The 23471-nt window shown below is 38.6% G+C and overlaps 1 protein-coding gene across 1 annotated transcript in view; it reads left to right on the plus strand.

Annotated features, from left to right (window-relative positions):
- MAN1A1 (mannosidase, alpha, class 1A, member 1) overlaps positions 1-23471 on the plus strand; it is a 110693-nt gene that overhangs the window by 74019 nt on the left and 13203 nt on the right. Inside the window, exons 5-7 of the mRNA XM_010585848.1 lie at positions 6024-6147; positions 8502-8595; positions 12643-12758. Coding sequence (XP_010584150.1) covers positions 6024-6147; positions 8502-8595; positions 12643-12758 — 334 coding nt within the window. The remainder of the gene's footprint in view (positions 1-6023; positions 6148-8501; positions 8596-12642; positions 12759-23471) is intronic.

The raw sequence follows: 23471 nt of genomic DNA on the forward strand, positions 1-23471 counted from the left end.
CCCACCTTTGCTGCCAGGCAGACCTGCAGCTGGTTCGCGGTGTCCGTCCATCCGCTGAATTACAGTCTGGGCTATAAACCATGCAGCCGAATCGCGTGTGGCCACAATCTTAAGGCTGAAACGTGGGAAAGCGATCGTATTATGCTTTCAAAATTGTCTGAGGGCCACAGGCTTCCTCTGGGGGGAAAAGCAGGGGATGATGTTTTCCTTCACAAAACAGCTAATAATTTTACTTTATTTCTATTTATAAGGCACGTACGCTTGGGGGTTGAGACTCGGGGAGAAGCATGAAGCGTGTCCTGGGGAACTGGGAGGGAGAAGGAGGAGGAAAAAAAGCTGCAGGAAAGTTTGTGTGGCCTTTGCATCACCCTCCCCCTTTTCCTTGACCCCCATTTGGGAAGGTCCCTCTCCCCCGTGGGTGTCGGAGGGGTGGCTGGTGGCACGGAGCGAGGCGAGTGAGCCAGGGGCCGCGGGTTCCAATTAAAACAGGATTAAGCCCGACCAATTCCAGCTGTAAGTTGTATTCTCCGGGCAGATCCCCTTGTCCCCTCAGCGCTCCTGGAAGCAGCAGGCACAACCTGCACGCTCCAACTGGAGTCTCACAGCTCTGGTGAACTTAAATGCACCCTTCGCAGTGCCGTGTTCTCACTTCTCTGCCGTAGCGTTTTGCATTTTCACCCACCTTCCTAGCTGGAGTAGCTTTTTTTCAAAAAAGATCAGCATTAGTAAAGTCCAAAGGGGCTATAGGGAGTTATTTTCATATTGAATCCTAAAACCTTTTGCAACAGCAGCTCTTGGACACTTCACATCGTTGCTGCTGGATCTCTTTTATTTTGGCCTTTCATCTTATTTACTGGCTAAGTCTGCAGGAGGGTACTGACCATTAGGATGTGGTGCTTTTGCATTTTGCATTAAATATTGAAATTCTGAAGTCTTGCTCTGCCTCCAGCTTGTGGAGTTGTCCTGGTACCCTCCAGGAAAGGTTGGGGGATAATAAACAAACTGTCTGCAGAGACTGAAGCAGTTCTGCTCACTGATGGCAAGAATTTTGATTTGATAAGTGTTCTGACCCTTTGAAGTATTTGTGCAGTGTCCCTGAGGATTTGCTGTTCCTTTCAGTTGAAAATTAGCTGCTGCTTTATATATATTGGGGACGTAATATAATTTTTTAATAACCTCGTAAATATTGTTGTGCCTCTGAATTTCAGTAATTAAAAAAAAACAACCAACAAACTTTAAATATGTATATATCCTCTGTGGTTCCCTCCCCTGGTACATTCTGTACGTTTTAGAAGAGATACTGATCTCATACTTTCTGTTACTTTGTACAGAAGGACCAGCAGTGGTCTACTGGAAAAATACCGAGTTGAGTTACCAGGAGCCCAGCTCAATCAGGCTCATATTTCCTGAGAATGAATGACAGTAGAATTACAAACACTGTATTTCAGATTCTAGGGCACTCGATATTCATTAGCAAAGTTTATAAAATAAATGGGAAATATTGTAAAACAGTGATGGTCCTACTTTTAATATGCTTTTCTGATCCAGATCCTTACTTCAAATTTCACTTAATTATATAATACTAGTTATAACACTGGTTATAATAATATAGAAATAAGTTCTAAAGTTCTATTAATATTTTACAGAATTTTTAAATGGATTTTAAGTAGTATAAACAATATGATTTTAGACACAATGATTTGAGATACATTAAAATAGTGCCCTGTAAACTGAAATTATTTTAGTACTGGTCTGGAACTTGAAACAAATTTAAGTACTGTGGCTTCTTCCTTCCTTCCTGAAGGGTATAGAAGTTTTATTTCGGACTCTGATGTCAGTGCATGACTGACACTTAGTACAGGTCGTAGTGACTATCAACATAGTAAAACTGAAAAATACAGTGGCAAAGTAAATTACAAAAAAGCAAGCAAGATAAAGGAATGCAGCTAATAGAAAGGGTGAGTGTCGTACCTGGGCGCCCTTTGCTGTCCTCTACCTGTGGTGGTACGTATCTTTCGATCTCTTTCTGAAGAGTGCATTTGTCAGCTTACAAGGTATTTGGGACATGAAACCATTTTGGAAGAATAACTGAGTGAAAATAAGCTGCAAAAAGTTTTCAGTGTTTTACAGATTTTGCTCTGGTTGAGATGAATGATCCGCATGTAAGTTTGTACAGCTCACAAACAGAGCCATAAGCCAGCTTTTGAAAATCCCCCAAATGCCCTGATCATTCTTCAGGTTTAGATTGCTGCTGTAGCTTCTTGACCTGAGTAATGGGTGCCCTCGGAAGAAAAACTGTAGGAACTTGCAATGTTATACGTAGTTTTGCTAAAACTTGGAGTAGCAATAAAACCTTTCACCAGAGCCCCAGGCTTGCATCTCAAGACTTCAGGAAGAAAGCCTATAACTTCATAACTGAAGAGTAAATAGATACCCAGCATTGACTTTATGGCTGAAGAGTAAATAGGTATTTTTTTAACTTTGGAGAATTTTTTGGTCACCCCGATAATAATATTGGTGAAGAGCTTGAAAAATGTCTGAGTTGGGAGTTCTGGATGTGTTGTCTGATGCATGGGCAGAAATCAGTATTTTACTATGCCTAGTTATTAAGATTTACTGAGCTATTACACTTCATTTATTGTATGTTATTTTCTAGGGCATCTCATGTCATTTATAAATGTACTCGTTGTTTATAATCCTTGACACAGAAGTCTTTTTCCATTTCACCATATTTCTTCATCTGTTCAGGTTCTATCTTGCTTAAGGTCTGTCTGTTCTGTTTAAAAGCATACAATATTTAGGAAAACTGGGGGGGGGGGAGAGCACCCTCTTCAGTTTCTTTTTTTTTAAGCCAAGAGACTGTTAAACAAGAGCCAAAGTCTACTTTCCCTGGTCAAAAAAGGTCAGAGAGTATGAAACATCTCTCATTCTGTATGCTGAGAGCTTTGTTGAGTATCTCCTGGGCTCTAGTAATGTCTCTAGCTGTGCACGCTGGACTATCACCTTAAAATAGAGTTAAATGGAACCAGAAGCAATACTGTGGCTGGTACAGTTAGTATGAGGGAATATGGAACACTTACCTGTTTCATTGCTCCCAAACATGAAATATATGAGAGAATATCAGACATCCATGGCTGAAGGTTGCATGAAAAAGTTAAGGCACTGAATTGTAATTCTTGGGTTCTATCACTTGTTGAAACAAGATTGTCACTTTTGGCTTAGAGCCCCCATCTGTGACTATACCAACAGATATCCTCATTATTTTGCAGATTTGCCAGAAATATGTTAATGCCTTTTTTTTTTTTCCCCTAACCAGCTGTCCCAACTGAAACAAAAAAAAGCTACATTAAATACTACAGAGATGCAACATAGATGTTTTTCTACTTTTCTTGCATTAAGAGTAAAGGATACAAGTTTATAGTTTTCAAACCATCTTAAGCAGGAAGAATCTTCCACTCACGGTAAAATGCATTGCTGCATGCAGAAAACCTCTCAATAGCTATGCTTGAGAATTTTTCTGGTTAACAAAATGCAGTACATCAGAATGTTGACAGGTTGTGTTGATATGAGCAGACGTTGTGGTGGAGTGCAAGTGGGAACTTTGTTATGTTTTCTGCTAAGTTTGGTTGATGCCTGGCTGCAGAAACAGCTCAATGTTTCCACTTCGAGATTGATTGAGAAATTTAATAGAAAAAAAAGTGGGCTTTTGCCAGTTGCACCATAACATGGGAACTTTTCAAAACCTTGAAATATTTCACCTTTTTTTTTTTTTTCCCCCCTGGCAAGCTTTATTTACCAGTAGTATGTTATGTCATCTGTTTTAATCTGGGCGATTTGGAAACAAGCTAAAATATTTTCACCCAGAAGTCAGCAGTTAGGCAGGACTTTGGCCAGTGTGTCCCAGAGATGGTGCCTGGTTTTGGGTGAATAATCAGTCTGCAGGTGTAAGCTCTTCACTCTGTAGATAAGAGGTTTCCAGACATGTTGTCTGCAGTACTCACCTTGATCTTATTTTCTAATATCTTATGCTTTTATGTCACCATTTGGAAAAATTCTGACCCACAGTAGGTTGAAGTGCAGACAGCTTGTAAGCCAGGCGGGTTTTTCTCTTTGCTTTTGTTTTCCTCAGATGTAAAAAGCATTCTAATCTTTGTAAGATTGCTCTTAAAATGAGATATTCAGATCCCATAAAACTTGCGTTCTGTTTCTATCGTACAAATATCATATCAAAGTTCGATTGCGTGCATCTTTGCAGTACCCCGATTTCATTATGTCATTGATTTTTGTCTGCAGCTATGAAGATTAGAAACATTTTTCTCCTTTGGCGTTTTGGGCAATCATTTGCATCAGGGGACTTCCATGAGTCCCGGCCTCTTTATGGTCAGCCAGGGGAGCCACATCTGTCCTCTTTCCTTTTGCTCCACCACGTGCTCCCTCCGCTCAGCAGTCGCATAAGCTTGGTCACTCAATGCTTTATGGTCTGGGAAAAAGAAAATCTGTAGCATACCTATGGGGAGTATTTGGCAGATGCTATGGTACTTCAGAAATGGGACAATACAAATCCACCTATCAGTAGGTAATATTCTGGGTTTATTTTTGGTGGTACTTGAGTAAGTTCCAGCGGTGCCTTCAGCTCCAGGCCAGGCAGCCAAAGGTGTTGCACAGTTTAAAGCCGTGATATTTAAGTAGAACATGAATGTGCTCTTTGTTTGGAGCCGTTACTCTGCTTTTAAAGTTTAATGACTTGTTTTTATTTTGTGTGTGTGACAGAAATCTCAAACTAATGTGTTAATATAGCTAGTGGGGAAATTCACTTAATGGAGCCTTAATTTCATTATATTGGTTAAACTTCAGTTATAAATACTTGACCTTTTGAAGAAGAAATTTTAATGCAACAGAGGACTTCCATCATGATGAACTAAAGATGGGGTTCCTTGGGGTTTTTGCTTTGTTTTTTCATAGTATGATTCACATTTTAGCTCAGGAAGAATACCCGATTTTTATGGTTGTGCAAGTGCTAACTGATGACTGTAGTGGCTGCTTATGTGTAAAAGTAAAATTAAATTTTTATTTTTATATGTGTGTATGTGTGTGTTTAATGCCGTTTACAACTTGAAAATAAGGAAGACATTCCAGTACCTAATAAGTGTATTTATATCCAACATTCATGCTAATAATATGCTGGTCTAATATGTCATTATTCACCTAGATGCTCCAGAAAGTTGGCTAGCTTTTCTTTAATTTCAGGGGGGGTTCTGAATATTGCTGCTGGAAATTTCAAGGGAAAAAAACCCCACCTTTTTGTAATGAAACTTCAGCAGACTTTTCGTCCTGAATCTCAACCAGCTTAGTTTCTAGTGGGGATTTAGCAATAAATGTGCTTTTCTCTACTCTCAGCACAAAACCTGAGATTAATTTTGCTGTGAAGTATCTTTCAGTCTTAATTAAAACTTAAGTTACCCATCCTGGTAAGATTGCCTGGACAGACAACGCTTACATATCCTACTCTGTTAAATTCTCGGGTGTTAAGAACAATATACTGCATGTAGTACTTAAAGCATAGTACTTAAAGCCTATGCTGTATATATGCAGTATTTTAAGATAATAAACAATTGCACTGTAGAAGGAAGAGTTAGAATTGGAGAGTGTTGTGTTAAATACAGGGAAAACAGGTGAAGTATGAGAATGTTTTCTCATACTCTGTAATGTCTTTAAACGCGATATCGTACAGTGAAACACTGGTACAGTGATAGGTGTAATGGAGCTATTCATGAGCTAAAAGACTGGCTTGTTGCAAGAAGTGGTTTTACAAGCCTAAACAGAACTGGACCGAAGTAATTCAAAGTCCTGTGGTGAAGTCGTGGAAGGCTGCTGAAGCATGGTTTCTTACGTAGCTATTAAGTACACTTTAAATTAATTATCTTCTCTTGATAACAGTATGTCTACTACCTGTTATATTTTATTAGCATTGCCTTATAGATGCTCATGGTTATTTTCTGTATTTCTCTTCTCCCCCATCTTAGTGGAATTGGTCGAAATTGGCCATGGGCCTCTGGCGGCAGCAGTATTTTGGCAGAATTTGGGACTTTGCATCTGGAGTTTGTACACTTGAGCCACCTGTCTGGAAATCCTGTCTTTGCTGAAAAGGTTAGACCGTTCAGTCAAAATCATGTTGTAAAAGATACATCACGTGTTGGGAGACTAATATCTCAGGGGAGAGATTTTCCGCAGTTAATAAGCATTTGTCACAGGAGGTAGATCTTTTCTGGATGTTTCCCTAATCACCTTGGTGTGTTTTCATATTATAAAGTCAAAAATCTGTTCCAAAATCATTGTGATGCATCTTCTTGTATATAGCACTTACTTGGCCCCATAAAACACTTTATTTCTGTTTATGTTCCAAATTAGTATCCCATTAAACAATCAGACCGTAGAGCTTTCTTCAGTACTTCACCTGAATGTGGTGAAAACAAAAATTGACTTTATATTGGGGATAATATGTGATGCCTATAGAAAGCAAAGCACCGTGGCTACTTTGTGTGAATTCAGCAAGTTTAGTCTTCAAAATGCTGTATAATATCGCTGCTGTCAGTGAGGTCAGAAAGCCCTTCTATTGCACTGACCTTTGAGAGATGTGCTTTGAACTTTCTTTGGGGGAAGAAAAAAAACAACCCACAAACAAACAAAAAAACATCCTTTGACAAAACAGTTACTGTGCTTACTAATTCTTCCGAAATTTTATAACATTGTCTTCTGGATACTTTTTATTTACGTGAGCCATGGAAAAAAGCAACTCCTCTTCTCCTTCCCTCAATTCCCCCCTAAGCAATTTTGCATTGTTTTTCAATGTGTAAATAGTAGGCAAGTCCTGTTCTTTATAATACACTGTATCATTTATCTTTTTTTTTCCTCATTAAAACTTCCACTTGTTTTGGTTTTGTATTCTTACTGCAACTGCCCCATGTTAGCTAAAATTGATACTATCTATCTAGTAATGTAATTAAAATGACATTCCAAATGTTTAGTGGTAGATTTAAAAGCAATGGTCAAATCTAAAGTGAATACTAGTTGTAGCAGACTAAAGGACTGAATGACTTTGCTGCAATACCATTGTCAGCACTGGAGTGAATTTTGTGAAACAAACTCCTAGCAATGTTAATTATTTAGGGGTGAATCTAAAGACGGAGTTTCTCTTAAATAGATCTGAACTGAGGCGGGGAGGGATGGGGTGGGTGGCAGCACCCAGGAAAAGCCAGAAACAAACTTACTATATAACTTAATTATCTTTTGACATTTATGGTAATTTAATGTATAACATCTGTTCTACTAAGAGACAGTTAAAGTGTGATGAAAGTGTGTATGTTAAAAATCCTAGCCTATGGTTCTCTTCCAAAGTGGCACTGAGCTATAGCTGCAAGATGCTGGAAATCTGTTTGTGTAAGCTGCTTTTAAAACCCTTTAGAGGCAGCGATTCCACAGCCTTCCGAGGCAAGACATTCCAGGGCTGGTACGCTTGATAAAGAAGAAGAAACACTGGAGTAAGCTTTGCATGGAAGAATTCATAGAAGAATTCATTAAATGAGGTCTAGGACTCGCAGCCTGCATTTGGGCCATGACTGTTAGCAATGTAGTGTCAAGATGCAGAAGGCAGTTTGTGTACCACAACAGAAATCCTTCTGCAGCTTGGTGTAAGCTAATTTATCTTCTTTCTCAGCAGCTAGTTCACTTGATCTCTAGGCATTCAGGGTGTTATAATGAAGCTGTCAGTACCTTTTTGTTACGATTTCTGGTCCGTGGTGCTCAGGATCTTCATTCTCCCAAGTTGCTACGCTTGCTTTTTCTGTGAATGTTAAAAATTCAGTATAAATTATTTCATGTGCCCTGCAATGGATTGTGCTGCTGAATGACTCCAGCTGCAGAGCATCTGGACTGTAATTGTTTCCCCGGGCCTCTCATTTGTAGCGAGCTCCTTAACAGTGCCTGCGGAGCGCTCAGGGCTGCGTGGGTTCCTGCTGGGCAGGCTGGCTGGATGAAGCTTTCCTTTCCAGGCAAAACTGCTTTACAATTCACTTCTGCATCTGAACTAGGTGATGGGCTTAATATTTAATACCACTTCTGATTTGGGTGTATGAGGAATATACGAAGTAGCTGAGCTTAGTTAAGGCAACTAGCCTCCGTGAATTTCGGTATGCTGTGGAGGGGCGAGACGCTTTGTATGGCAAGTCCCGAACTTCGGAGCTTGCTTCTGTTGTGTTGTCTCATTACTGACACTTGACACAGAAACTCGAGGTTTTGAGGAGCTTGTTTACGGGGCAATATCAGTTTAGAGGATCTTTTTTAACAGTAAGATGATTGCACAGAGGTATTCAGGTATACGTGTTGAACAAGACTATTTTTTTATTTTTAGGGATATTTGCGCTTTAAGATTTTTGTACCGACACTGTTTAATTTTGGGGGGGGGGAAATGGATCAGTGCTTAGTGTTTTGTACCCTTCCAATAGGTAATGAATATTCGAAAAGTTCTAAATCGACTGGATAAACCAGAGGGCCTTTACCCCAACTATCTGAATCCCAGCAGTGGCCAATGGGGCCAGCGTAAGTAGATCACTTCTTTGGTACTATGACCTGTCTATCAGTGTGCTGTTCACAGTTATTAACTTCTTTCAGTCGCTGTTACATGTCTTTTGTGTATGTATATATATATAAATATATGAAGAATTTTTTATAAAGTGTAAAAACTCACATTGTATCTGAGGTTCTGTACAATGTAAAAACTACTACAAATATAAAAATAATAATCCTACTTGCTGTTTTTTGATGTATTTTTCTTTGATCTTTCAGTATGGCTTCTGCAAGCCAGGAAATGTCTGAATATGTATCATTTTGGAAAGGAATTTGTAGACTACAAAAGCCTTTTATTCAAAAATCTAAAGTGCTCTCTAAAGTAGCTGTTTAAGGAAACATTGTCGGCTCATCTGAATCAAATTCCATATTTTTAGAGTGGTGTGGCTCCACTGAATATAAAAAAAAACCAAAAGTCTTTCCTGTTAATACCAGCTGTGACTTCTGTTGAAGTTTAATGCCAACAACTGAGGAAGCAAACTAAACAGAACTGTGTCCTGGCATTAATCCCCTTGGAACCATTACTGGAGACACCAAAATTAGAAGGGAAAGGGTATCATAAAATGCTTTTGAAGTATTTGAACTTCTTAGCCCCTTCCTGATGACTGAGCCTTTTCTTGTTGTACATTGCCTTCTCTGATCTTCCTAACATGTTCAAAGCCTACGCAGTGTGCAGGATCGCGATTCTAGAGATCCTACTTTTTCCACTTTTCCTACTTCAGTTCAGTCTACCACCATCCCATTCATGTGATTCAGTGTTCTCGTACTTTTTCCTCCCAGCATTATTGAAAGAAACCAAGCAAGATACACTGTCTTGGTCTGAAAAGACACGGTCAGATGAGATGGTCCTGTAGATTATCAGTGGTGGAGCTGGTTAGACAATACAAGAGAGGGAAAGGACTGGAGAAGTTTTTGAATATAACAGTTTGTTTAGGATGCAGCTAAGGTGGAAGTGAGGTTCTGGAGTCCTTATGGGACTGGCCATAGTCTGGATAGATAAGATAATTTTTGCAAAGGCAAAGCACGACTGTTTTATTGAATAAAATATATTTTTGAATGCTTTGTGTCACTCTCTGAATGAAAAAGATGTCCAAAAAGGTTGTGCTGCTCAGTTGTATTGTCCCATCAAGGCAAAGACCTTTTCCCTTTAGGAATTAGGAGTATGCCCGTCACTTTAGAAAGCCTTCTAGCCTGCTACGCTGTGAGGCTTCCTTCAGGTCACCGTGCCACAAGGCCTGTGGCAGCTCAGCATGCATAACCATCAACTCCGGTTGGCATGTTGGTGTAAACTCTGACATCCACTTACAGATCTGAGAGATGTGCGCCCACTTGTTACCCATGTTGGTTTAGCACAGCTTTGTAAAACATTAAAACCTCCACTAGAAGTGTTGATCCTACAGCAGTAGGCACTGGGTTTGGTTAGAAGGCCACCTCAGCATCTGCGAGCCAGGTCCAGTTACCTCCTTCCTCGGCTTCAGTCAGCCACAGAAACTCAGCTTTTTGGTGAGCCGCACGAGAGCAGATCTTTCTAGTAGCTGACACCATTAGTGGCTCTGCCTTACTTACTTTAAAGCAGTCCCTTAGTCTGCCTTATGGCCTTTGCCACTTCCCTATTTTTAGTATAATTGTGTCTTATGTAGTCCTTGTTCACATAAATGCCAGTTTTTGTTGGTGTGCACAAGAAAACCTAGAGTTTATACCAGCGTTGCTTTCCAGTAACACGTCGTATTGACAAAGCAGTAGCTTCCTGCACATGGAAATGACGGACAGATGGTGATGCAGGTCAGCCCCTAGCATGCTGAAGCAGCAAAAGCATCTTGTTGCATCTCTTCCAATTCAGTTGCCTCCGTTCGCAGACAGTGATGTATTAATTTTTTTTCCCATAGTAGAAGATCAGAATGTAAGACTTGAGAGATGTTTTATTTGAGATTGCTTTTCTAGGCTGTTTTCAGCGGATTACAAAAGGAAAAAAAACCAAAACCCTAGACTCTTAATTGGTACAAGACAGAAGTATTCTCTCTCAAACAGCAAGTGGGGAGGGAGTTATAGTTTCTGAACGTTTCTTCTCTAGCAGTGCTGTAACTGTGAAGGACACTGCTGGATCACTGCCATTGTTCTTGTAAATTCATTTAGCCCTTGTTATTTTGACAGTAAACTGACAGTGATTTGCTGCAGCATGCGTCAATTGGATTTGTCTACTGCAATAATGTATATAATAACAGGGCTTATTATTGATGAAACTGTGCTTGTGCTATTTAGTTTGCAAATGTCAGAGGTTTCTATGGTAATTTATTTAGGAAACCGTAAAGGTCATTTAAATGCTGCTGTTCAAAGATCAGCCCTTGATCATAGAAAATGTTCTCTTTTTTTTAAGAAGCCTCTTTTCCTTTTGGATCATGAACATTTAATTAAATAAATGGTGTATTCTTTCCAGAAATGTAATATATCTCATTCAGAAGAGGAAGGGGGAAAAAAGCTGTTTATAACCCAGGTTTGATGGTGCAATGTATTTGTTAGCCAAAGGGACAGGATACGTTTGGAAAGCTAAATTATTTTTTGTATGTCACAGGCTAGCGGAGGAAAAAGACACTGTTAATAAAGTTTGACTAGAAAAATGTATATCTTCTACATTTGTATGGCTTTGCAAACTATTCAGAAGGTGAAAGGAGGCATTCCATGAAGAGAAGATACTAAGGAGTTTAAAAATAAATTCTCTGTGTTCTTTTGAATTCCACCAACAGAGGCATAACTTTGAAGCTACGATCAGAGTTAGGTGTTGGGAAGTGTGAGCTCTGTACCACTAACCCTTCTGCATCTCGCTTTATGAGCCTGGATTACCCCATGCGTGTTTTGCTTTTCTCACACCCAGAATTTTGTGGTATGACTCATGGACTTGCTGCGTGATATACGTAACCACATCTCCATCCTGGATGTCTCGGGTGGAATTAGCAGGCCCCTTCCTCGCTGTAAAATTGAGGGTTATAAATGAGTAGTCCTGGTAAAGCACTTTGAAATCCTTTCGCTGAAGACTCGATAAATACCAAATCCCTTAATGTTACCAGGCAGCACCAACTTTAAAAAGAAAACCTCTAGCTAGTGTTCTTTGTTTAATGGAGCTTAGAGAAACACTTTACATATATATATGGTTTTAGTACTTCATGTGTTTAGGGGATCTATGCTGAAATCATGATAGCCCATTAAAATCTTGCCAAGAATCTTTTAGGCTCCTGGACAGCAAGTGAGTGCAGCCTTGTGCAGGCAGCTGAGAGCATCGCTAAGTCTCACATCACTGGTGCAACTGACACTGAACGGTCTGACTTGTGTGGTATTAGTGTTTGCAGAGTCATGTCCTAAACACATGCAGCTGAATAATCACAGCATCTGTAGTACTAGATCATTTCACTTAGTAAGCATCGGGTAGAATAAAGCAGTGTGATAGCAATAATCCTCTGTAGATGTAGCAAAGTGTTTTGTTTTGTTTTGTTTTTTTTCCTTCCAGAACCATGCTGAGTTCTGAGAGCAGCCAGATGTTCAAAAATGTAGTATTATTTTTAAACATATGGGTAGGTATTTTGAAATACCATTAAATAACCCGAAATTCAACTATGAAGTAAGGAGCTAAAACATTTTGGCCTTTTTTACAAAGTGACTTAAACGGAGCATTTTCTACTTCTTTTCCTAGGTTTAGAAAAAAAAGAACTTAGATTAACACATTTTTGTATGGGAAAGACTACATGAATTAGATGTTAAACATATAAATTCTTGTTTCTTTGCCATGAACTCCTATGGCATGCTGTGGATATTAAATAACTATGGTGCTTTAGCTTGATGAAAAAGTTAGCAATTAAAGAAATAATTGCCTGTGTATACCAGTTAAGTTTTTCCTGAGGTTCCAGGCTTACTTTTATTAAAGATTATTGTAGGACGAGATCATTAAACGCACTGTTTCAAACTGTAATTGTATTTTATTGCCCAGGCTGAAGATGAAATTGCTGTTCAATCTCTTTCTTCCCTTTTAAGATCACGTCTCCATTGGAGGGCTTGGGGATAGCTTTTATGAATATTTGCTCAAGGCATGGCTGATGTCGGACAAGACAGATGAAGAAGGCAAGAAAATGTATTATGATGCTGTTCAGGTAAATAAGATATTTAAGTCTTCCTTTCCATAATAATCTAATCTATAATAATCCTAAAGAGACAGGCTCTGGGGACAATGTGAGAGATTTATGTCTTTGCCACCACAGTGTGGATTTTTTTTACGAATTAGTTTCTCTTTTAAAAAGACTTCATCAAATATAAATGCTAGAGGAATACAGATACTGTGGGAAAGGGGAGAGTCTTGAAGTATAGCTATTTTTTTTCCAACTGCAATACAGTCAGTTCTCGCTTGATACTGGAGGAGAAAAGTATAAAATATGCAACAAAAAATGCATCCACAAGTAGCTCTCAGATACAAGTTCAGTTCTTTTTTCCTCAGACTTCCCTAAATATATTCCTTTTGTCCTTTTTCCTTATCCAGGAGGGAGTTCCTCTCTTGCGTTTTGACCTCATATTTCAGCCATTAGAGTATTTTGACTGTGGTCAACACAGGGATCGATATATTGTGGTAGATAATTATAAATGAAAATAGAAGGTTTTGTTGCACAATGACTTTTTGTTACAAGAGACATATATTTGCCAGCTTCTGTGAAACAGCCAATTATTCAAATCGGACACAAGAGAAAGTTTTCAAAAATCAGAATTGTTCATACTTACATTTCTATGTGGTATTTTATTTATGATCTTTCTGGTCTGCAGTTTGCTTTGTTATTGATGGTATTTCCTTAATATGCTGTTTTGGGAGAAATAATGGTTTTGTGATACCAGATTGAGACTTCGGAAGTATTAAGTTTGAATTTATATTTACAGGCTTTCCTTCAAGTCTTGGGCAAATGACCTATTTTCTTGGTTCTTTGCTTTCATATATATATATATATATATATATATATATAAAAAGAGGATAATATTACTTCTTTTTTTCCCATCCTTTCATCTGTTTTGACTAGAAGCTCTCTAGGGCCAGGACTTTTATCTCTTACTAACTGTATGTATGTACAGTGCCTCTGTAGACAAGGCTTCGAGATGCTAAGCAATATCTGCTTATTCTTTCATACATCTGGAAATGCACTGTCCCTAGGGAAGAAGCCTAAGTCTCCTTTTACTTCCCATACCGCAGAAAGTGGTGACATTAAAAAATAATGACCCTGGCTCATTGCAACTATCTTTTTTTTCATTAGGGAGAAAAGTCATATGTGATGATTTGAGGGAGGGTGTGATCTCTGGTAAATTTGACGGCCGAGTATCTTCTGCTAAGAAAATCCTGCCCTTAATTTTGTAAGTGCAGATTTGGATGCAGTCGGCCTCATTTTCACCACTAACGTGGTTTCAGCTTCAGAGCAAAAGGTGGATTTTAAATTAGGTTTGAGTGCATTTGAGGCTGTAACATAAGAACAGTGATACTGTAATAGCTCAGCCATTAGGTTGGCAGCCAAAAAGAGAGAACAAAGTGTCTGATAATACGATATCAATTCATCTTACCATGGAAGGCATTTTGAAGCACCTCAAAGCTGCTTCTAGTCTTCTACTTCCACTGGTTTAACGTTGTCAGGTTTTTCTTTTTAATACATTCTTACACAGGGTAAGTGCTAGTGCATAGACGCATGCGGTAAAACCGTGCTTTTGCTAGGACAGCTATTCTGGAAACAGCCGCAGGTAGAATATCCCAAATGCGGTGCAACCATCACCCTCGTTGGCAGGACCGTGAGCGCGTTGCTGGAGCGAGGTACATCTCTCTTGCCTTACACCACACAAGCCCCGTGGCGGCTGCGTGGTGGCGATGTGCCTGGGGCCCCCCCGAGCCAGCCCGAACCGTCCGACGGGTCGAGAGCTACCTGCCGTTGGCTGGCCGTCGGGAAAGAGGGACGGGAGTGCTCCGAGGTGCGTCCGTGCGGGGCGCAGCAGCGTGGTTTTGTTTAAACTCACACCTTGGCTATACCAGTGTAACAGCCTCCTCGGGTACGAAAGTTGTCGCAGGCATCGCGAGGTCCCAGCGGGGAGCAGAAGTGGTGATGGCCACCGCTCTGCACGGCCAGTTCTCCCTGCTCGGGATCGAGCTGCGGGAGCAGAATTGCCTGGTCAGCAGCATCACCAAATGTGGCAATATCAATGACAGGGTCTGAGCTCTGCTGCATGTGACTAAGATTTAAAGTACCCATTATCTTAATGTTTTTTAGTAGTACTAGCTCTTAAGCAGTCCAGGCATCGTGTCTGTCCAGAGTATCAGTGTTTGAGAGGGCCAAATGATCACTAAATACGTGCTAGATTTTGCCACGCTGCTGGTTGAATGCTATTCCCAGTACTTTCTGAGCAATGGCATTCCTGTCCTCTGTTTTCTATACCGAGGTGGATGTGTACCAAAGCTCAAAGTGTATTTGCAGCCTGTGGAGGTACAGCTTGATGTTGTAATGTAGCTTGTTCGGGAAACAGCAGGGAAGTTGCTTACAGAAACTTCAGACTGTTTGGTCCCCATTGAGATGCCAGGTTCTTCACTGGAGTAACTAGCCTGTTTTGAAATCCATCCTGATACTGGCTTTATTGCTATCGATCCCTTACTTATCTAAATTAAAGCTAATTTAAGTGTCTGCACAAGCTGCAGTCTTTCTTTATGACTAAGCCTACACGGTTTGGGCATTCTGAGTCTGCTTCATATTTTCTTAGATAAATTTCCCCCGACGCTTTCAGAATCTTTTTAAGACTACGCCAAAGGGAACAGCATGATTATTCCTGGCCGTTCGGTCCAGCACATACCCACCAAATTCTGAAAGAGTGATGTGAAGTTTTGATGCCTAATTCAATATCTTCTGCTATCCAGAAACCACAAATGAAAATATATGGTGAGTTATAGTTCGCTGTGAAAAGCTGAAATTTATTTAGATAAAGCTTTGGGGTTATTTCTTACGTTGTTCTGTAACTCATATTAAAAACAGAGTTCTTTCTATTAAAATTTTTGTTGCACCTATAGATTGTTTCATGGCTTAAATTAAAAGCAATAACCAAGATGTCAAACTAGATTTAAAAACTTTTTCTGCTTGCCATGAATAAGATGTGTATTTGGCTGATGCTATTAAGAACAGTTTATTTCTGATGGGAAAAGGGACAGAGATAGTCTTGTTTTGAATACCAGAGCATAATATGAATGTATTTTTAAGGCCATCAGAGGGATTCGTAAGTCCTAGAATTTGCACAACAAGGCAAGTGAATGTATTTTTAATCTAAGTTACTTTTCTCTTTGGAAAAGCAATGCATATAATGTCCTGTTTCACATAATAAAGGAAGTAAGAGATCTTCTTAAACTGGTTTCAATGGATAGCATGCAACATTTAGTTACAGAACAAACGTGCATTCAGCTTTTCGTCATATTTTGAGGATGTAACTGCCCGTAGGATAATCTATCAGTCTTTGCAAGTAACCGGGACAGGAACCATCCCACTCTTTTCAGTTAACACAGTTGACCTCTGAGACACAATTGAGTAGGTTTAGTAAGAGAACATGATAATTTAGAGCAAAAATGGACCTTGTGGGTTCACTTATACCTAGTCTAGCAACAGCAGTGTCACAAGCAACTGCGTCAAATCCTCCTCCTCTCTTGAGTGTGTCAGCCCTGAAAGTTGAAGGGCAGTTTTCCCGCTACTCCTGTTAATAGGTTTTCTCACACTTGATGTCCGATGGTCAGGTATCTTTTCCAAATTTTCCCATTGCATTTATTTATGGCCATTGGTGCAAGCTTTCTGCATCTTAAATATTTCTTCTTTCTCTCTCTGATGCCACCTTCATCCCCTCCTCAGTGTATTTGTAGAGAAGTGGCATATCTAAAGGCTGTAGAGAGTAGTAACTCAGCCTGGAAGAACTTCACAGGAAGAGGGAGAATCTCTTGCCAACAGTTCCCAAGAAGCTCAGTTCAGTGCAGCCCACGGTGGCCCTGTGGTATCGGAGAGGTAAAGCCACTGCGATCTGCAGTTTTACCTTTACACAGGGTAGTTTACTTTTAGACATTTAGATTGTTTAATTTTTTCTTACTGGGTAACAACTGCTTAGAAGATTGTAACAAGAAAACTAGTGATCTTCAGCGAACCTAGCACATGAAAGTAGAAAAAATGGAAATAGCACAAAGAAGAGTAGGTGTTGTGAAGCTGTTCTCTGCCAGATTTCAACAGCACTCCTGAAATTCAGCCTGCTGCTACACTGGGTTGGCGATTAAGGAATGCAGTAAACTTTTGTCGGTATCAAAAGGTGAAAAAGTCACTTTTGGCCTTGGGATTTTGAGTATTCAGACAGCAAATATATAGGATCGCTTTTTAATTTTTTATAATTTTTTTTTTGCACATTGCTAACTTTTGAGACTAGCCTTGATATACTCAGTTTGTACTCTGCCAGAGGAAGCTATATGGTTTTGATTTTGTTGGGGGGGTGGTATATTTAATTGTCATCATTAAGTAGTGAATGTATTCTGGGGCTGTTGAGATTTCAGCCTTTCAGATAAATAAAACAAATCCATGTAGACTCCTTTCTCATTGAAATGAGGGAGAGGACAACGTGTTCTTAGCAAACTGAAAACATGATATTGGCAGATAGGCCATTTTCATCTCCAGAGTTTCATGAGGGTCCATTTAACTGTGGTGACAGTCTGGTGGCTGGTCTGGGCTGACTGCAGTTTCCATTAAGTTGCTTGAAGTGGTTTGCTTTGTGATGGTAGTGATCTTAAAAACGACATAACTGATGTGGATAATGACAGAACTGCAAAAACTCAATTAGACTAGTTTGTCATACTGAGTAAAGCCAAAAGTAGATTAATGAATTGAACATTCAATACTTGAGCACTTCTTGGCATTGAAGGAAATACATAAATAGGGCAGGTGGTGCAATAGGAGCCCATCTTCAGAATGAAACAGTTGGTGCAGGGTGCCCAGCATTCCTACTGCATATATTCTGGGGGGAGGAAGGGAGGTATTGTCTATAATTTAAACATGTAAAAATGAATAAACAGGCAGTTTATTTACATATTTTGTCAGCTGTCATGTTTAAAATATTTATCACCCAGCTGCACTGGTGTTCTGCACGTAGCGATAGTATAGCTGTATTATGTAGGAACACAAGATTCATTACGCTTAACAGACAGGAACATACAGAGGACTCGCTGCTCCTTTTTAGTCTTTTCCCTGTATTTCTCCTCTTGACAGGAGTTTTGAGGCTCTCTATAACTGCATATGGAAAGCATCAAGACTAAAGACAGGCTTCTGCAGATTTCTAAATTGTTAATAATTTACTTATAACTGCACAGTGTCTATGTTTTGGACTGTAGAAAGTACTTATTAAAATGTTTGCTTGTTTACGGACTGTCAGGAGAAGCAGCAAGCTATAATGTTGTTAGAACTCTAAGGAGGATTTTAACTAGAAAAGTCTTGCAAGAGAAATTGTCCCTTTTTGCTCGTGGCTTTGCTCTTGTTGTCAGAGCAGCTGTGTCCTTACTATTTGTGCTATTTTGCCTTCCTTCTCTGACAGCAAAAAAGCTTGTCAGGAGCGGTAGGTACTTATTCTAGAATATTCAGAAAATACATAATGTAACATTTTGAGAGTGACTTGTTTTGATTCATGCTATTCCATTAATACTGTTTTAAGAATATGAATAAATCTAGCCTTCTGGTAGCAGACAGCATTAAGTACATTTAGTGCAAGAGCATTGGTGCTTTTTGAGACACTAATAGATCTGGGGGGGGGGAAACATAATTAGATTTCCAAACAAAAGTAAATTATCAGTTTTCCCCTAGAACTTAATCATCTTTTTAATCATCAGATGGATAGGTATCATAGTAGTTAAATGTTTGCCAATGTTTCCATTTTAAAAATTTAGGCATCTCCATTATAAGCACTCATATTTCATTTCACATGTAAGCTTGTCTGTATAACACGTCTTAAGTCTAAAAGCAGTAAGTAAGTGCCTTACTGCTTTCAAAATGCTTCTTATATATTGTGTTTAAACAAATGAAAGTTCTTCTGTGTTCAGATTTCAGTTTTGATTTTTAAAGCACAGTTGAGTAAGCAGTGAGGACCTCAGTATAAGAAGATGGCACTTTTCTTTGGCAGAAGTATTTAAATATTGTAACAAGGGCTTGACCTTCCTATTCCATCCTAGTTTTTCTGACTGTATGCTTTCACGTGATTCATGCATCTTGTAAGACGTATTTAAAACCTGTATGAATGACATTTAACAAAACAGAATCAACTAATAAATAGGAAGTTTAAAAAAAAGTGCAGTGTTTTTCTGCCATCTCCAAAACAGCTGTAATAATGCAACAATGCAAATCTTAAACTTTTCATAATAAACTCATTGGAATTTTGGATAAAAGATAAAGTTGATGAATTATGAAGATTGCTGAAGAAAAGTATCAATTGCATTAGATAACTCAACAGAGGAAACCTGAGGGAAGTAACTTAAAGTCAAGAAAACAGGCAAAGGACTTAAAAAAACTCACAACATGCAAAACCACAATAATCCTGCCCTGCCTGCTGTGTGCTGTTTCAAAGCAATAAAATATATTGGTGCAAGCTGTAAATATTAAAATAGATAAGTAAGCAATTGACATTATACATCTTTGAATTATTGGAAATATCACGTGGTAGAATTCTCTTTCATACTCACTGTTGCTTCAAATTGTCAAAATACTGTTTATGAAGAAGATTCCTAGGGGAAGAAAAATATATTAGAAGTTTGGACTGAGATAATTTATAGCGCTTTGTTGTAAAGAAGCCTGTGGAGTTGTAATTATCCCCAAAACAAACATTATAAACCCTGGAAATTTAGAACTAGGATCATATTTTTGAAGTTTCAAATTTATTAAGGTATGGCTATGACTTGAAAGGCAGTTTTATCTCCAGCTATAGTGACATCTTGAGGTGGGAAATGAAACACCTTTTTGGTGTTAAAACAGCAGTAGTCATTGAAATTCATTAATCATAATTAAAGAGTTATTGTAAAAGGAGAGGTAAAATGCCAAAGTACTAGAGGAAGTAGGACTGCAGTTGTACATTGTATTTTGAGGTTTGTAAATTGTTATTCCTGCTCCTTTAACAGAGTTAACTTTTTTGTGGTGCACGTTTATTTTGAATTGAGCAACTTTGAGGTACAGAACATTTTTCCTGAGAAGCCTCCATCTATGCTCTGTAGGCATCTCTGTTAATATTTTTATTACCTGTCAGCATAATCCACCAAGAGAATACCCTCTATTAAAAATAAGCTTGTGGATTGTTTTTTTTACTCCTTTTAACAGTGAGATGAGTTCAGTTCTGTATCCTCTATGTTTCTCTGTAAGCGCTCCAGTTCAACATCCTAAACAAGTCGAAGGGTAAATGAAGGCCTTCCCATCACAAAATCAAGTTGGGGAGTGAGGAAAGGGGGGTGGTGAAGACAGCATTTAAGCTGCGTGAAAAAGCTTAGAGTGAAGAACTGAGTGAAGGAGAATAGGCATTTATTAGGAGGGTCCAGTTCTACTTAATTTTGCAAGTGCAAGGACTGGCAGTGTAATGTAAAGCTTAAGGAACAGGCTGATAAGCAGAGAATGCAAAACATACTGCCTTAAGAAAGGGAGCAGGAGGGGGAAGGAAATCAGGTTGGAAAAAATTGGAGAGTTTCTCTTTTGTACTGTCAATAACAGAGATTACACACACATGCGATGTGCAATCCTGTAACCTAAACAATTCATAATGTCTCATTCACTGCAGTTCTTCCAGTGTGACAGATAGGCAAGGGCATAATTTTAACATGTGAACTCATGAGAAAGATGCCAGGAGTAATACAAGGTGCACTTGAGTCACAATTCAAACTGTAAAAGGGACTGTTAGTGTTTCTAATTGAGTGCTCAAGCATTTTCACAGTTGTTGTATAGAAGGAATAATTTCCTACAAGATGGAAAAAAAAGTAATTTAGCTAAAGGCTTTATTGCGGTGAGGACTGTAAGCAGAGCCTTACATAAAAGCACAAAAAAACCCCAACTGCCAGGAACTGTATCAGCCATAAAAGTTAGTCTGGCTGCAAGAGCTTGCAGGTACACTGCAAACGGTATGCCATATCAGCTTTACATGCAGTAAATTTATTTCTTTAAATATCTGGCAAATGTTGTTTATATTCCTTTAGTTTCCCTTCCTTCCTCTCCTTTTTTTGTCCACGACAGTCTAAAATCAGGTTGTCTTAATTTTTTTTTTTTTTTTTTTTTTTTTTTTTTTTTTTTTTTTTTCTTTTGGTCACTCCCAGGTAGCATCTGCTATTGCTCCCTTTGGGAACATACATTTGCAGCCACTTCTTCACTGTAACCTTTTATGTTGCACAGTGTCTCTGCTTTACCTTGATGGAAAGAAAGAAATTACTCTTTGAATTGCAGGAATACATTCTGGAAAACAGTAAAATTAATTTTCTATTTACTTAAAAACTGTACCAGCTCCAAACAATTATCCATCAATAATGTATTTTCAGCTAATCAAAGACCATGTTCTTCTAGGGTTTTTTTTATTATTTGCAGATACTGTTTATTGGCTTATATTGAGAATATTCATTACAGTAAAATGAAATAATAATCTTTAAGCAATAAATATGACACCACCTGATCTGCAAGCAGTGCAGGAAGGAATTATTCGTAGGTGGGGACCAAGCTGTAATAGAGTTGCAATTCAAATAAACATGTCCCGTTTTTAAGTGTGTAGATAATTATATCAAAATAAAAGTAAATTGATTCTAAGTATGAAATTCAGAATTAATTCTACCAAACAGAGCTTTTCACTTGGGTGGATCTTTGCCACCATACTACTTATTCTCCTTTTATAACAACTTGGTTTAGTAACTTGATTTCCCTGCCAGAACCGTGCCCACAGCACTGCAGATGGCAAGTAGCATTTCCCTGTGGGATTGTAACCCTGACGAATTTCCATCCTACTGCTCAAGTTTGGAGAGCCTTATTATATCTTCATTTAAACTGATAGTTTTGCTTCCTCATCCTAGTACTTTCTCAACGTTGCATTCAAGTTTTTTTTTATACTTTAAACAATAGCGCGTGTATCCCAGCTAGCAATTTAGTCCTGCTCTGGACCTCAAGCTTATTTTAAAAAATGAATCTCTTTCAGAAAGTTCAGTCTAGCCTGATGGTGCTTACAGTCTTTGTGAAAATCGCTGAAAAATATTTTGATATGCTGCTCGCTGAAGTATGTACCATCATATTATAACCACATTATTAAAAATGTGAATGGCAGTTTTGTGAATTTCCAATAGATGGATGATAGGTGGCACTTTGGCAGTTTGGGTATAGATTCAGAATTGATAATTGAAAGAGTACTGATTTTTGTTTATTGTTTACTTTGAAAATATTTTATTATACTAAGGCATTATATAAGTGCATTATACAAACATACATTGCAGAATTAGTGCTTTAACAACATTTGGAAGTAAATTCTGAAATTAAACTATCGTTACATTGGACTTGTGGGAAAACGAAAGTTTTACCATGTCTTAATGCTGCAAATACTGTTATCGATACAGGAGTTCAAAATTTCAATGAATACATTCATCGATAGTTAATGTCGGGGAGTTTCTTTTGTATGTTCTACTCATGCAAGTCATACTTTTTTTTAAGATGAAAAGCATTTACATTTTTGAGGTTTTTGAAAATATGCTGGGTTTTTATAATAACTTTTTTTTATGTTGTGTTCCTGAAACAACTGGAACACGCCTAAAAAATTCATTATAATCTCACACTTCGATGCCATGCTGGAATATTCCAAACTTCATGCAACTTTCATACGGCAAATTTGTTAGCAAGCCTTTGGAGAATGTTGTTTCAGGGCAAGCAGCTAGTCTCTCTATTCTCAGTTGGAGGATGGATGAATAGTGATGCGAGAAGGGAAACCTATTTCTGACGAAAACAGCTTGTCTAGCTCAGCCCCAAAGTGGCCAAACTTCTCTGATTTAGCTGAAGCTTTTGCCAGTCCCACAGTAAGCTCCCCGGCAGTGGTTTTGTGCGCTCTGCTGGTGCACTGCCCAGTACCGCAAAAAGAGCTACCAGCCCTCTGCGAAGAGACGCTCCTCTGCCTGTCAGGCTTTACGAAAGCTGTTCGGTTGAGGTTAGTTTGCTTAAGTCATGTAACTTCTACAAACTGTTACTTCATAAGCATATAACTTCATATGAAGTTTAGGCTTTACCGAGTTACAGCATTTGTTTTCCTGCCTCCCAGAGTGAGTTTGTTGAGTGCTGATGGACTTGAAGGTTCGGCACACTTGGGCTTATGGCTTCTGAAGGTTATTTGGATTTCGTGTCTAGGTAGAAATGATTAGTTGCCTAGCATGCTGTTAATAAAGGTACATACATTGGTAGAGGTATTAACTAGCACTCAGGGACCCATGATTGTACAAAGTATGACAAGGCAATGTGAGAGTCTGTAATATATCAAATAATTACCTAATAAAAATAGCTTTACATAAGATGCTTACATAATAAAAATAACTTTTAATAGGCATATGTACTAGTTCTTAATAGGACCCATTTATAAAACTGAGACGATTTGCTTTACTAAACATGAATAATTAATTTGGAAATATATTTTTATTTTGTGACATTCTTAGCATCAATTAACATCAATTTGTTAGTTTCTTAACACCAGTTTGTTAGAATAATTTTAAAATTTCCCAAGTGGAAGTCATCTTTTTTTCAGCCTGAACTTCAATCTTGAGCCAAAAGAGGGCGGGGGGGGGGGGGGGGGGGGTTGAAAAATTT

Source organism: Haliaeetus leucocephalus, unplaced genomic scaffold (assembly GCF_000737465.1).
Source record: "Haliaeetus leucocephalus isolate CR32 unplaced genomic scaffold, Haliaeetus_leucocephalus-4.0 Scaffold130, whole genome shotgun sequence".
NCBI lineage: Eukaryota > Metazoa > Chordata > Aves > Accipitriformes > Accipitridae > Haliaeetus > Haliaeetus leucocephalus.